This window comes from Petaurus breviceps, unplaced genomic scaffold (genome assembly GCF_028583685.1).
Source record: "Petaurus breviceps papuanus isolate PSGF00001 unplaced genomic scaffold, PetGlider_PUasm1.0 90638, whole genome shotgun sequence".
Classification (NCBI taxonomy): Eukaryota; Metazoa; Chordata; class Mammalia; order Diprotodontia; family Petauridae; genus Petaurus; species Petaurus breviceps.
Window position 1 is genome coordinate 9,266,017 of NW_027187295.1, and position 15,218 is coordinate 9,281,234.

General features: G+C 35.2%; 1 protein-coding gene across 1 annotated transcript in view; it reads left to right on the top strand.

The window, feature by feature from the left end:
- Positions 1-15,218, top strand: part of ANKAR (ankyrin and armadillo repeat containing) — a 94,115-nt gene that overhangs the window by 63,682 nt on the left and 15,215 nt on the right. Inside the window, exons 15-16 of the mRNA XM_069064547.1 lie at positions 6,576-6,682; positions 9,712-9,834. Coding sequence (XP_068920648.1) covers positions 6,576-6,682; positions 9,712-9,834 — 230 coding nt within the window. The remainder of the gene's footprint in view (positions 1-6,575; positions 6,683-9,711; positions 9,835-15,218) is intronic.

The following is a 15,218-nucleotide window of genomic DNA, read 5'->3' on the forward strand; positions in this document are numbered from 1 at the left end:
CATGTTGCCAAATTAACTGAGATCTGTTTGAGAACTTTAGCTTGGATCACAACCATACTGGGTTTGGTAAGGGTGAAGTTACAATGATTCTTCCAAAAAATTAGATGGTTTCATTATCTTCTTTACTCAGTTCACTGTGTCCCTTTTCTATGTGTCAACTTTTGAGTTTATGGAAAAAATCTTTATTTACTCACTGGGAACTGGGAAAGCTTCTATGTTGTCAATCAAACAATTCTCTAGAGAATTGGGCACATTCAATATGATTTCCCCCCCTTGGAAATGAGGAAGTAGATTCACATAAACAGGCAAGGAGACTGAAACTTGAGAGCCATACAAATATTCCTGATTGTTATTAGAACTCTCTAAGACATGAAAGGGGGATGGTATATTGGAAACAAAGACTGTAATATATATTATTATTTACTTTTGACATATGTGTCTGTTTTATGCATGACTTGAAGTTAATTATCTGAGGTCACTGAATAGAGCTCTGATTGTATTTATCAAGGAATTTCATATGATCTTAACATATGCACAAAAGACCATGCAACAATATTTGTCACTGTCATGGAGATTATTTTACACAGGATCTAAATGGAAGACAGATACTTTATATATATACATTGTGAGGTCCTCTAAAGTTAGTATGAGATGGTAGCATGCTACCTGCATCAAGACTCTGAACATTACAAGGCTACTGTGACAAGCTCCATAATTATTTAAAAGGGATGGTCTTATGAGAAGATTCATATGAACTGATGCAGAATAAAGGAAGCAGAACCGGGAAAACAATATACACAGTCTGCAGCAATGTAAATCAGTCAGTCGGTCAATTAGCATGTATAGAGACTACTGTGCTCCAGAAACGGCTAAGCACAAAGAACACAAAGAAAAGCAACAGACAGCCCCTGACCTCAGGAGACTCACAATCTTGGGGGGAGAGAGAGCAAGCAAAGCGATGTGTGTCAACAAGCTGTGTACAGGCTGACGAGGAAACGAGGGGTGGCCCTGGCGTTAAGAGGGATTGGGGAAAGGAAGCTAGGTAAGCCAGGAGGGAGAAATGAAAAGGGACAGCATCCCCAGCATGGAAACCAGCCAGAGAAAATGGCCAGAACTGAGAGATGGAGTGTCTGGTTCATGGAATTCAGTGTCGCAGGATGAAGGAGGGTGTGTGTGTGTGTGTGTGTGTGTGTGTAGGTATAAGAAGACTGGAAAAGTAGGCAGAGAGGAATTACAATATGAAGGGCTTTGAACACCAAATATGGGATTCTAAATTTTGATTATGCAGGAGATTAATAGGGAACAACTGGAGTTAACAACAACAAGACCTAAATGCAAGAATAACAAAAAGAAACTGAATGTTATATAAATATAATAACTAAGCTTGGGTCTAAAGAAGAGTGGAAAAAATGTGCCTCCCTCCATTCTTCACAGAAGTGAGGGACTATGGATATGGAACATTACATATATTATCAGAGATCGTTGATATATTGGCTGGTTTTTGCTGAATGGTTCCCCCCCACACCCCCAGCCCCTTTGTTTTATTCTGTTACAAGGGATAGTGTGCTGGATAAGGGAGGGAGGAATATATTGAGAAATAAAGATGATGTAAACCTAAAGGTACTATTAAAGTTTTAAAGCCTAAAAACTCATAAAACTAAAAGGAAATGAAAAATTTAAAAAAAGGAAAAAAACTAAAAGGAAATGAAAAAATTGTTCAAACTATGACAATTGGATAGCTAATACACTCAACTGCTGATAGCAAAATTGTATCAAGGAAGAGAGAGGGCTGCATTGCATTTGGGAAAAAGCAAAGTGCTTCTAAGAATCCCAAGCAACACAACTCAGCAGGAAAAGATATAGAGATAAATTCCACTCAAAATAAATTTAGAATGTATAAAATATTTAGGAGGCCACTTATCTAGATGCAGAGGAACTATATGAATACAACTACTAAACATTCCTTACAGAAATAAAGTGAGAACTAAAAAGTAGAGAGAGATTAATTGCTAAGCCATACCACTATAATAAAAATGACTGCTACCTAAATTAATTTGCTTATTCAGTGGTAGATCAACCAAATTATTAAAAGATTACTTCTTGAGAGAGAGCTAGAAAAAAATAATTCATCTGGAGAAACAAAAGGTCAAGGGCCCAAGGGAAAAAAATATTTAAAAATGAGAAGGTTGGGGGCCTGGCAGTGTCATATCTCAAACTATATTACAAAACAGTAATCAGGAAACAATTTACATCTGGCTAAAAGTGACAAAAGTTGATCAATAGAACAGATGATGTACTAAAAAGGCAAAAAGTACAAAAGCTAATGACCACAGTAGCATTGTGTATGATAAAGCCAAGCACTGCAATTGCAAAAGTAAAGACACATTATTAGAAATGGAGGAAACAACAACAATAACAAACTGCTAGGAAAACTAGAAAATAGTCCAGCAGAAATTTGTTATGGATCGACATTTCATACCACATGACAATCCAGCTTTTGAGTAGATACATGGAGGAGCGAGGCGGTGTAGTGGATAGAGCAACTGGCCCTGAAGTCACGAGGACCTGAGATACTTTTTAGCTGTATGGCCCTGGGCAAGTCACTTACCCCTGACTACCTCCAAAAAAACCCAAACCAAAACAAAAACCAAATAGATACATGACCTAGATATAAAAAGCCATATTATAAACAAATTAGAGGTGCAAAGAAGAAAATACTTTTTACAATTATGGATAGGAAAAATGCTCATAAGCAGAAAAATCATGGAGAAGACCATTTATATAAGATAAAATGGTTAATTTTGAGTATATAAAATTTCTAGAATTTTGCACAAACAAATCAATGCAGGTAAAATTAGAAGGGAATCAGTTAACTGGGGAAAACTTTATAGCAAGTTTATCTGATAAAGGTCTCATTTCCAAGATCTATAAGGAGCTGATAAAAAAAATAAAAGAATTACAGCCATTCTCTAACTGGTCAACAAATATGGAAAGTAATTTTCTAAGTAAGAAATACAAGCAATCATCAGCCATATGGGGAAAAAATTACCATTAATAAGAGAAATGTAAGTTAATACAACTCTTAAGGTTCTACTTCATAGTTATCATACTGGCACAGATAACAAAAAATAAAAGAAATAATTGCTAGAATAGCTATGGAGTGATAAATTGGCGCATTGTTAGTGGAGCTGTGAATTGGTTGAACCATTCTGAAAAGCATTTTAGAACTATGTCCCAAATGTTACCAAACTGTGCATACCCTTTGACTCAGGATTAACAAATTTATAGGCCAAAGAGATAAAAGAAAGCAGAAATTTATATATATATATATATATATATACATATACATATGTGCAAAAATATTTATAGTAGCTATTTTTCTTGTAGCAAAATGCCGGAAACATCAGGGAATGACAAAAAAAATCATGGTATATGAATATAAAGGAACATTATTCCATTGCAAGAAATGATAAAAGAAATGATTTTAGAGAAGTGTGGGGAAATCTGAATAAAAGGATACAGACTGAATGGAGTAGAACCAGGAGAATATCTATATAGCAACAATATCATATTTTAAAAAAAACTTGGAAAGATTAAGAACTTTAGTCAATGTAATGAACAACAAGAACCAATGATAAAGGCTGTTCCTGACAGAAGGGTGATGGACCAAGATGCAAAATGATACATACAGTTTTGAATATTTGAAAATGTGTAGGAATTCTTTTTTTTTTAAAAGCAATTGGGGTTAAGTAACTTGCTCAAGATTACACGGCCAGTTATTTTGTGTGGGTGCCAAGTATCTGAGGCCAGAACCGATGCCGGGTTTAGGACTTGTTTTGACTACATTTGTTTCCATAATTCTGTTTTTCCTTTTTCATTTGTGGTAAGAGTAAATCAACTAGCGACAGCATTGCCCAAAAATAAACAAATAAAAGAAGATGGAAGTTCAGAGGGAAATACAGACAAGAAGGATTTTGAAAATAAAATTAAATTTATTATATGCTTTTAGAAAAGCACACTGTGCATAATAGAGTTTTATGGTTTTAAATATCAAAAAAGAGATGCTCAGAGAGAGAAATAAATCATTCTAGAGAAAAAAAATAATTTCAAGATCCCTCCTTATACAAAGACTCATCTTTTCAATAGTTCTCCTAGATGTGGTGTATATACAGGTGTGGTGGTGTCAGCCCCAACCTCCTTAGCTGATTGTTAAATTATCAGTGTAACACTGAATTTTCAGTGAAATTGGCAATTCCTAAATACCAAGGTTTGATTCATTGTTTTGCAAACTGTTTCGACTTAAGAAAATATTAATAATACAAATCAAACTTGAGTTTGTGTGCATCATACTTTTCCCCCCAGACAGCCCTGGTGTCAAACATTTACTAGTACACCCCTGTATTGTTCTATAAATATTGCTTAAGCTCAGCAAGACAAGGGAAGGTTCAGAGAATGAGGTCATCATCAGACTGGAGGCCTGGTGACTGTGGGCTAACAATAATAGCAGTAATGATGATGACGACGATGATAATGACTGGCATTTATATAGTGCTTTTTATGTTTTGCAAAGTGCTTTATATCCATTATTTCCTTTAAGCCTCACAATATCCCCTTGATAGTCCATTTAAGGAATCAAAATTGTCATTAAAGAAAAGGGAAATGCATATTGGGCACAGGCAGACAGAAACATTTTTAAGATGAAGCATATTAGAGAAGTGGTCTAGGGACTAGGAATATCCTCAAGGAAATGTATGATCAGAAAAGGAGGTATACCAGTTATGTGCTGAGAGAAAGGGATAACAAGTGGATAGGCTGAATGCTCCACTGGTATTTACAAAATAAAAAACGACCTATAGGAAAGTACATTGGGATGGTCACACGGGAAAGAATCACACAGGATAAGAAGGGTAAGTATGTACCAATTGGGATGTACCAATTGGTAGTATATATCAATAGATGGTATATCCAAATGGATAAGATCAGAGACTCATAAAAGCACTGATGTATAAACTAACATACTCTTCAGAAAAAAAAACACACCAAGGGAAAAACAGTATCAAGGTATATTATGACTTATTATGATCAAAGTGTTTCTCAGTTGGAATTTTGGTGACATCTTTTAAATTAGTTGGTCCAGATTTAATTCTAGGGAGATGTAGAATTCTATGACAAATCTACCATTTCTACATTCACCATTTAAAAATGTATATAATAGGGGTGGCCAGGTAGCACAGAGAGTAAGAGCACCGGCCCCAGTGTCAGGATGACCTGGGGGATCGAATCTGTGCTCAGACACTTAGCACTCACCCAGAAACACCTGGCAATGTAACCTTGAGCAAGTTACTTAACCCCAATTGCTTAGGGGCAGCCAGGTGGCTCAGCAAGTAAGAGCACCAGCTCCAGTGTCGGGATGATCTGGGGATCAAATCTGGGCTCAGATACTTAGCACCACACCCAGAAATAACTGGCCGTGTAACCTTGAGCAAGTTACTTAACCCCAATTGCTTTAAAAAAAATTGTATGTAATAGAAAAGACCAAGAAGAATATGTGTGCAAAGTAATTACTATTCTGTGAAAGCAATGCTTCATTTAACTGTATTTAAGCTTGTGACTTTTGCCAGTAACTAGCATACTGCTTTGCACATATCATAGCAGATACAGTAACCAATATTGTTGTCAGCTTTTGTAATCATGAAAACAATTTTCCTGATAATTTTTCACTATTTAAAAATTCTTCAAGCCCATGAATGCCTATAATTTAGCAAAGAGAAATGCTTCCATTAGGCTTTCTGTCATATAGAGTGCCATTAGTCTGGGATGAAACGGGTTAGGATTTCATTATCTCAGTGGAGGCATATCCAAAGAATGAGCCAATCTTTCATGAAGATAAGGATTGTTAAAGAGTCTTCATTCTTTGAAGAGAATAGAACCACAAAATAGGTAACTAAGCAATGAAGGGAGAATGACTAGTACATAAAATGGAGGCCACAGTGTTGAAAGAAAAAAAATCAAGAGAGTTAAAGCAGGGCATAAAGATGAAAAGAGGAGCTTAAAAGGATTTTCAGTACTCTAGCTTTCAGGATAGTTCTTTATTCAGAGGATGGAGAAAAAGACAAGTTCCTCATCCTTGGGGGGTCTTCAGAAGCTGGATTACCACTTTTAAGGTATATTAGAGTAGGGATTCCTTTTCCACATGGTTTGGACTAGTGACCTTGGAGGTTCCTTTCAATTCTCAAATTCTGTGATTCTCAACATTATGAACCACAATTTTTGTTCTTCCCTCTTCCCCAATCCCTAATCCTCCAGTGGTTTTATTATCTTCCTTTTTTTTGGTCTGTTTGATCAAGTGCAAATGAAATGGCTATCACCAAGACACATCTGAGACCAACATCAAATTAGTTGATGTTTTGGCAATTCCTTTTGTATGGAGGTTTGTTTTTTCACAGTGAAGCCAACTGAAATTATTTACCATCATCTAATGTTACCAGTGAGAAGACAGGGATTTCGGTTTTAGTATTAAGTTTTTTATACATTGGGAGGAATAGAATATCTCTTTGACTTGTGGACTTTTACAGGTGTAGGCCATATGAACAATTCTACTAGTCAGCAATATATTGTAGATGAACAAGCCTTCCCTGTACTTATTAACCTCCTAAGACATCATCCATCTCTTCAGATTAAGGTTTGTATTTTCTTCTGATGTTGTAAAATCATCTGGAATAGAACCTTCTGAGAATCTATTTTTGTTTGTGCAACTTATAAAATTTAAAAATTCAACCAATGATGCAGCTGGGGTTCTGAATGTATGCACTAAATAATGCTTCTACTAGGTCAAATTTTAAAATTTAATTTACTTTTTTGAAAAAAAAACTTTTAGACAAGATCAGAAATACTGTATTTATTAACAAATTTCCCTTTTTGTTTTGCACTTATTTTACTACTACAACAGGAGACTAGGGAGGAAGGTGGAGCTTATGTGTTGACAATCCTCATACACTGGAAAATTCTGGCAGATTTTCAACAATATTTTCTGCTTCCTGGACTCTCATAGTTAGAAATCTCTAGTAGTGCGGTTTCAGAGTGAAACATCTGAAGGAATGGTATAAGTACTTAAAGGGCTACAAATAATTGACTTTTCCATTTACTTTCATCAAATAACCTTTAATTAACACAGTGTAGCTCTTCAAATACCTGTAACCAGTCTTTAGAAAATCAAGACTATTGCTATGCACAATTTTATTCAAGGAAAAAAATTATACAAAGGGAAAAAATATTTTCCTAAAGCTTCAAGTAAAGTGAGGAAATGATTATTTGTTGGATGTTGAGGGGAAACATGAGTAAATATGGTATTGTTTCACTTTGATAAACTGTACTTATTATCAGAGGGGGTATAATTATAGACTATGGAGCCACTTTAAATATTAGTGAAGTACATGAGAATTGATCTAGGAAACTTTACAAGACTGTTATTTTCTTACTATTTCATCATAGTAAATTATTTAGGTTTTACTGACCTTCTTCAAAGCACATGCAAAAATCCTTTAAGAATATGAAAAATGTACAAGAGAAATATTTTCTTCTTTTAGATTAGAAAACTCTTATTTCAGAGGAAATATTAAACTGCACTTACATACAAATATATTTTAGTGATGCAGAATTAGCAATTTTTTATTTTTGTTTTTGCCAAACGGAGGAAAAACTAAAGTTACAATAAAAAATATTTTGTAAATTCATTTTGGATGCAATATAGATATACCAATACAGTACAGGTTTAAGATGCAATAATTTTAAAATGAAAAATTTTTAAACTAATTTTTTGTTACATCTGAAGTTCCAAACTATCTCCCTCCTTCTCTCCCCATCCTGCACTAGAGAAGGCTATCATTTGACATAGACATATATGCAGATATGTGTATATTACATATACAGTGTATGTATATTATGTATTATACATACACACATATATTCATATATATGAAACCATATTGTGGATACTTCTATTTATTAGTTCTACAATAAAATCTTTTAAAACACATGCAAAAACCCATAAGAATATGAAAAATGTATAAGTAATATTTTCTCATTTTAAATGAGAAGACATTTCAGAGGAAATATTAAACTATACTTATCTACAAACAAATATATTGTAGTGATGTAGAATTAGTAATCTTTCATTTTGCTTTTGCCAAAAGGGGGACAAACTAAACAGTTGCAATAAAAAATAAATATTTTTGCAAATAATTCATTTTGGATGCAATACAGACATACCAATAAGTATAGATTTAAGACACAATTTTAAAACAAAATCTTTCAAAGAAATGCAGCATAATGATACTATATTGATTTGTACCTTTCTTCCACTGAAAAAAATTCTCATTTGGTGTTAAGATTGTCACTCAAATTCTCTCTTGACAGTAACTTGAGTTTATATATTCAATGGCACTCCCTTCCCTCTACCTGCATAGGGGAGAAAACTTTTATCTCTGTATCATTCCCAGTTCTCTACCTAAATAGATAGATGATCTTCCACAGATTAGGAACTTGTTACTACAACTGCTAGATAGCACATTCCAAAAGATCTTCTCGGTCCCTCAGGAAGTTGTCTGGGAAGACCTAAAATGGTTCTAGCCGTTCCTTGAGCAAACACTCATTTGTATGTGTTGCTGTCCCCAGCTGATGGGGCAATACATCTGTGTTTGTGTTTCACCAGTGCAAAATCTAATGGCATTTAAAATGAAAATCTAATAGCGTTGTGTATGATATGAGCACAGGGGAGAGGAAACATCTTATTCATCTTTTTAAAAGAGGACATCAGGTGCAACATGTAGAGTCCCGGGCTTGAATTCTGCCTTGTATATTAACTAATTGTGCAATCCTGAACAAGTCACAATCTCACAAAGCCTCTGTTTCCTTGTAAGATGTGAATAATAGCACCCAGCTCACAATGTTGTTGTGTAGTGTTATATACAAGTGGGTTATCATTGTAATTGCTTTTTCAAGTCAAGCTGGGCTTTAAGAAACATCTCTCCAAGAGTTTTAAGAAACTGTTCTTGAATCTACTGCTTAGAAAATGGAATATTATATTTTGAATAAGTAAAAAATAATGATGACAGTAATTATAGCTAACATTTATATAGTGCTCACCATGTTCCAGGAGCTTTAAAATTATCTTCTCACTTGATCCTCATGACAATCCTGAGACATAGGTGCTATTATTATCCTCATTTTAGAGATGAAGAAATTGAGGCAAACAGAAGTTAAGTGTCTTGCCCAGGGTCACACAAGTAGTCAGTATCTGAGGCCAGATTTGAACTTGGGTCTTACTAACTTCAGGCCCAGTGCTCTATCCACTGTGCCATCCAGCTGCCCCTTGATTGATTGATCGATTGAGTGATTGTGCTTTTTGGAGGGGGGAAGGTAGGGCAATTGGGGATAAGTGACTTGTCCAAGGTCACATGGCTAGTTTTTTTGTATTAAGTGTCTGAGGCTGGATTTGAACTCAGGAACCAGGGCCAGTGCTCTATTCACTGCTCACCTAGCCGCCCCTGCCCCTTGCAAAGTGTTTTAAACACAGTAGCTCATTTAATCTAGATAATATTATTTTATTGTCCCTTACAATGTGCACCTTATAAATATTTTGACTAATTTGCTTAATTCTGTGGATAAATTATTAGTAAATAATACATGAATTTTTTTAAACAACATATTCAGGTTGAAGTGGCATGTGCCTTGGCTTGCATTGTCCTGAAGAATGATAAATTGCAAGATATATTGCAAGAAGAAGAAGGTTTTAGATATGATGATGTCCTTTATCTTCTTCATTCATCAGATAAGGTACTTCAAAGATACTATTTTTTTTTGTTGTTTGTTTTTATTATTTTTAGTTTTCAACATTCACTTCGATATGACTTTGAGTTCTAAATTCTCTCCCCTCTCTTTTCTCCCCTTCCCCAACACAGAGTGCAATCTGATATAGGCTCTACATATACCTTCATATTAAACAGATTTTCACATTAGTTGTAAAGAAGAATTTATTTATTGTAAAGAAGAATTAGAATCAATGAGAAGACCCACAAGAAAGAAGGAAAAAAAGGAGCAAATAGTATGCTTCCATCTGCATTCAGATTCCATAGTTGTTTTTCTGGATGTGAATAGATAGCATTTTCCATCATGAGTCTTTTGGAGTTGTTGAGAAGAGCTAAGTCTATCAAAGTTAGTTATCACACAATGTTGCTGTTACTGTGTACAATGTTCTCCTGGTTCTGCTCACTTCACTCAGCATCAGTTCATATATGTATTTCCAGGTTTTTCTGAAGTCCATCTGCTCATCATTTCTTATGGAACAATAGTATTCTATTGCATTCATATATCACAACTTATTCAGCCATTCTCCAATTGATGGCTATTCCCTCAATTTCCAATTCTTTGCCACCACAAAAAGAGCTGCTATATTTATATATTACAAATTGTATCTTTGGGATACAGACCTAGAAGTGGACCAAGATACTACGGTTATAAAATGTTTTTACTACATAATAGTATAATATACTATATAATAGTGTATATATATATATATATGTATATATATATATGTAATTTACCATATAATGGTAAAATAAACTATTAGAATTGGAAGGGAACTTACAGCCAGTAGAGTGCAATCCCCTCATTTTACAGTTGAGGTCCAGAAGGGGAAGGCTTAGCTTTGAATCTAGGTTTCCTAAGTTCTCATCCTTTGTTCCTTAAAAAATGTAAATTGTAATTAATTTGTAAAGTATTTTTAAGGTATACAAAGCTTTTCTCACAATAACTTTTAGAGGAAGGCAATACAAGTAGCATTTCCATTTCACAGATGAGAAAATGGAGAAACAGGGAGGCTAAATGACTTCTCCAAAGTTACACAGTTAGAAAGGACTTTAGAATTTAATTTCAGTGCTAAGCCTCTGATGCAAATATAATTCTCAATGATTTTCCATGGATGTTGGATAATAATTAGAAAATAAAATTACCATGAAAGTTACTTTAATAACAGTTACAGTCGCCTTCCCATCCCCTCAAACTCTAAACCCACCAAATAACCCTGAGTTAAGTTTATCAGAACTTATGGTAATTCAGATTTAATTCATAACCCCGCTACATCTTAGTAAGAAGTTTTTTGAGTTGCTGGGGCCTCCAGAAATTGATATGCAATTTTTCAAATTGTTGGCTTGGTGGTCAACCACCAATGACTTGGTGGCTCATCTGAAGATAGGCCCCCCTGACCTTGGCTAGGCTGGTCAAAAGACAATTTCATCAGGAGACTTGAAGCCTTTCCAGCTTCTGGGAACGTGCTAGAACTTACTGACACAACATTTACGATCTTGTAAGATGAGGCACTGGAATGAGCCTTTAGTGGAGGATGATGTAAAAGTCTTCATGTGTTACCTCTAGCTTTAACTTTAGCTCTCTTGAAATTTAGAGACGGGGAAAAATAAGTATTAAAAGTAAAATCCCATTGAATAACTTACTTTTGTCAAACCTTTGCCACACCACAATACCTGATAGCTGGAATAATTTCTAGAACCCCTTCTGTCATCTCCAGATTTATCCTAGTGGTGCTAGGCAGCTAGACTTGCTAACTACTTCTGGTCTTGTTTGGGGAGATTTTATTGTGAGCATTTTGTTCCTTATCCCAACTTGTATATAGTAATGCAATAATTCTTTTCACATGAACCACATACACACACATCTCCCAGATTCAGACTGGGAATAATTAGGTTCTTCCTGAACCACCAGGGTAAGTCTGGAAATCACAGGAACTCTGGAGTCGTTTCTGGATATTAGGTTTTGTGGTGGTTGTGGGTTAACAAAGTAAACAATTTAGCTTTATAATGTGACCTAAAAGATAAAGATATCAACAATTCATTAAGAATTTATTAAACCCTTACTATGTATCAGGTATTGTGTTAAGTCCTAGGAATATAAATATAAGCAAAAGGAGAGTCCCTGCCCCCAAGGAGTCCACTTTCTAATGGGAGAAGATAATACATAAAACAATGGAGGAAGAAGGAAAAAAAATACTTGCTTGTGGAGTATGGTAGAGGAAGTCTGGAGAGCAAGTCAGGAGCAGAAAGGAATGAACATGACTAACTTGGGCACACTGCTTAAAATGGAGGTTCTGAAAAGGAACCAATCAATTAAATGAAGAAAGCACAGTGAACTTCTAGGGTGAGAAGCCTGCTGTGTGGCATAGCAGGGGAAGTCTATAGAGTCAGGAGCAGAAACCAGAAAGGAGTGAAGGAATGTTCAAATAAATTGCAATGATAGTAATCAATCAATAAGCATTTATAAAGTGACTACTATGCACTGGGCACTGAGCTAAGCCCTGCGGATTTAAAAAGAAGCATAAGATAGTCCCTGCTCTCAAGGAGTTTACAATCTAATGGGGAGAGACAAGTAAACAATTATGTACAAATAATATACAAGATAAATAAGAAATAATTATCAGAAGTAGTGGTCTCAACACTGCTGTTCATAAAAAGGCAAGGGATTCAGAACAGAGAGGCAGATATGAAATGAACAACTGTTGAAGCTGGTATCTAGGATTGGATTTGACTTTCTAAACTATAGCTTAAAATGTGCTGGTCAGTGGTGAAATGCAACTAGCAAGAGAACTAGTGAGAAGTTATTTATCTAGAGACTTGAAAATCAAACCCAAAGTTTAAACTTAATAGAGGAAGTGAGAGAATATTGTCTATGCATATCCACCAAGAAGGATACCATAAAAAGAAGGCGCAATGTTGGAAGAAGAGCTAGAGAGGCACACTGAAGTTCACAGGAAACAATATTTAAAAACAAATCAATAGTGGGACCCATGGCCTCATATTTACATATGTAAAGACACAAAATACAGGTAAGTAAGCAAGAGGAACTAGAGATCCTAATTTAAGGAGGCAAATCTAACCTTATGGGTAATTGCTGAGACTGGTGGGACATGATGACTTGTTTATGACTTTGGGAGGGTTGATCTTATTCACAATAAAAAGGATAGATTCAAGTTTTTTTAGGTGGAGTAGGTAGGGCAGGAAAGGAAGACGAATACTATTGTACAATAAATAAGTAACATTTCTTCATGTGAGGAAATCAAGGAATCAGAGGAGCAAGAATGTTTGGATATAAATCAACGGAGGCAAAAACAGAAACAAAACTGTCATTGAAGTAGACTATAAAACAGTTGGACAGAAAATAAAAATAGAAGAGTTTAGGAAACATATCACAAGCTAGTACAAAGGCATGAGAGAGTAGTGATGGGGGACTTCAAAGACCCAGACATTTACTTGAGTTGCTGGGTGGAAATAGTGGGACCCTTGGAGGAAGATGAAAGCTTCCTCTTAGAATTTGTGATGAAGGAGAGGTATAGCATGCACTGAAGATTTGCAGAGAGTAGATTTCAAAGGGTTCAAAAGGAAGGATAAGTGGTGTCCAATGGACTAAAATTCTATAGGAGTACTCATGCCAGGACAGATAGGAAGTTCTTGAGAATGAAATTCAGAAGACACAAAGAAAAACAACTTTATTTGAGAGGAAAAGGGGAATAGTCTGAAGGGACTGATGTAGAAACTCAAGTAAGGCAGTTGCTCAACTGCTATTTTGCTTATATTCTTTCAAGGAGAAAGATCTTTGAACTGGAAAGAACAGAACAAAAATGATTATATCAGGATTAATACATAAGATAAGAAGTGAGTTAAGAGGCTACCAGCTGTCCTTGCTAAGTTCAAGCCATTGACCTGGCTGTTCTTAAGTACTGAGTCCCTATCAGATCCTTGAAGGATCATGGAAAATAGAAGAAGCCCCAGAGCAGGAATTCTTAATCAATTTTTGTGTCATGAAACACCCCCACCACTTTGGAAGTCCAGTGAAGCCCATGGACTCCTTTCCAGAATATTGTTTTTCAATGCATACAATAAAACACATAAATTATAAAGTAAACCAATTATATTGAAATATAGTTACCAGGGGTGGCTAGGTGGTACAGTGAATAGAGCACTGGCCCTGGAGACAGGAGGACCTGAGTTCAAATCCAGCCTCAGACACTTAATACTTACTAGCCATGTGACCTTAGGCAAGTCATTTAACCCCAACTGCCCTGCCTTTCCCCCTCAAAAAGCAATATATATATATATATATATATATACACGCATAATATATATATAATATATATTTTTTATATATAGTTATCAAAGTTTTTTTTTAAAAACACATGTTTGCGTATGCCAGATTAGGAACCCCTACCCTAGAAGATTGGAAAAGAGACAACATTATCCTGATTTCAAAAAAAGTGAAAAGAATGGAAGCTGAAAACTCGGGGCCAGTGAGCTAGATTTCATTTTTTTGAAAAATCCTAGAACATAATATTACAGGAAGTTTAGTAAGTATCTAAAAAAAAAAAATGGAGCAGTGATGACATAGAGCAGCCCATGCCAAATTAATCTATGTTCCTTTTTAGGTAGGATTACTAAATTTTAAGATGTCCACTGAAAACCAAATATTTAGAAATATTTCTGATATCAGTTCAAAGGAATACTGTAGATATAATTTAATAAGATTTTTGCAAAAGGTTTCATAAAGTCTCATGTGATTTATGTTGAAAAGATGATGAGATGTGGGCTAGTTAAGAATTCAGCTAGGTAGATTTGGGATTGATGGAATGCTCAGACCCAAAGAGCCATCATAAATGGCTCAGTGTCAACTTAGCAGAGGTCTCCCATGGAATGCTATTGGAAACTGTGCTTGGTAAACCTATGCTGCTTAACACTTGAATCAGTAACTTGAAAATAAAGGCATAAATAAGATGCTTATCAAACTTGCAGATGGCACAAAACTGAAAGGCACAGATAATATAACGTAGCATTAGACTAAATTTAATAGGGAAAAATACAAAGTCATATATTTGTCTTAAAAGTGGATTTCACAAATCCGAGATGTGGCTAGGATGGGGTGGGTGTGGACAGTAAGGGGGTGAGATAGTAGTAAACAGTCATATATCTCAAAAAAGATCTCAAGGTTTTAGTGGTCACCGAATTTAATAAGAGTCAACAGCATGTTATATCAGCCAAGAAAGTAAAAGCAATCATCAGCTTGAGAGAGGCATTATCCCAGGACCAGCCTGTCCTCCTCAGGTGACATTTCAAGTACTGTTCTGACTTCCGGGGTGTACATTATTAGAAACACCACTGATA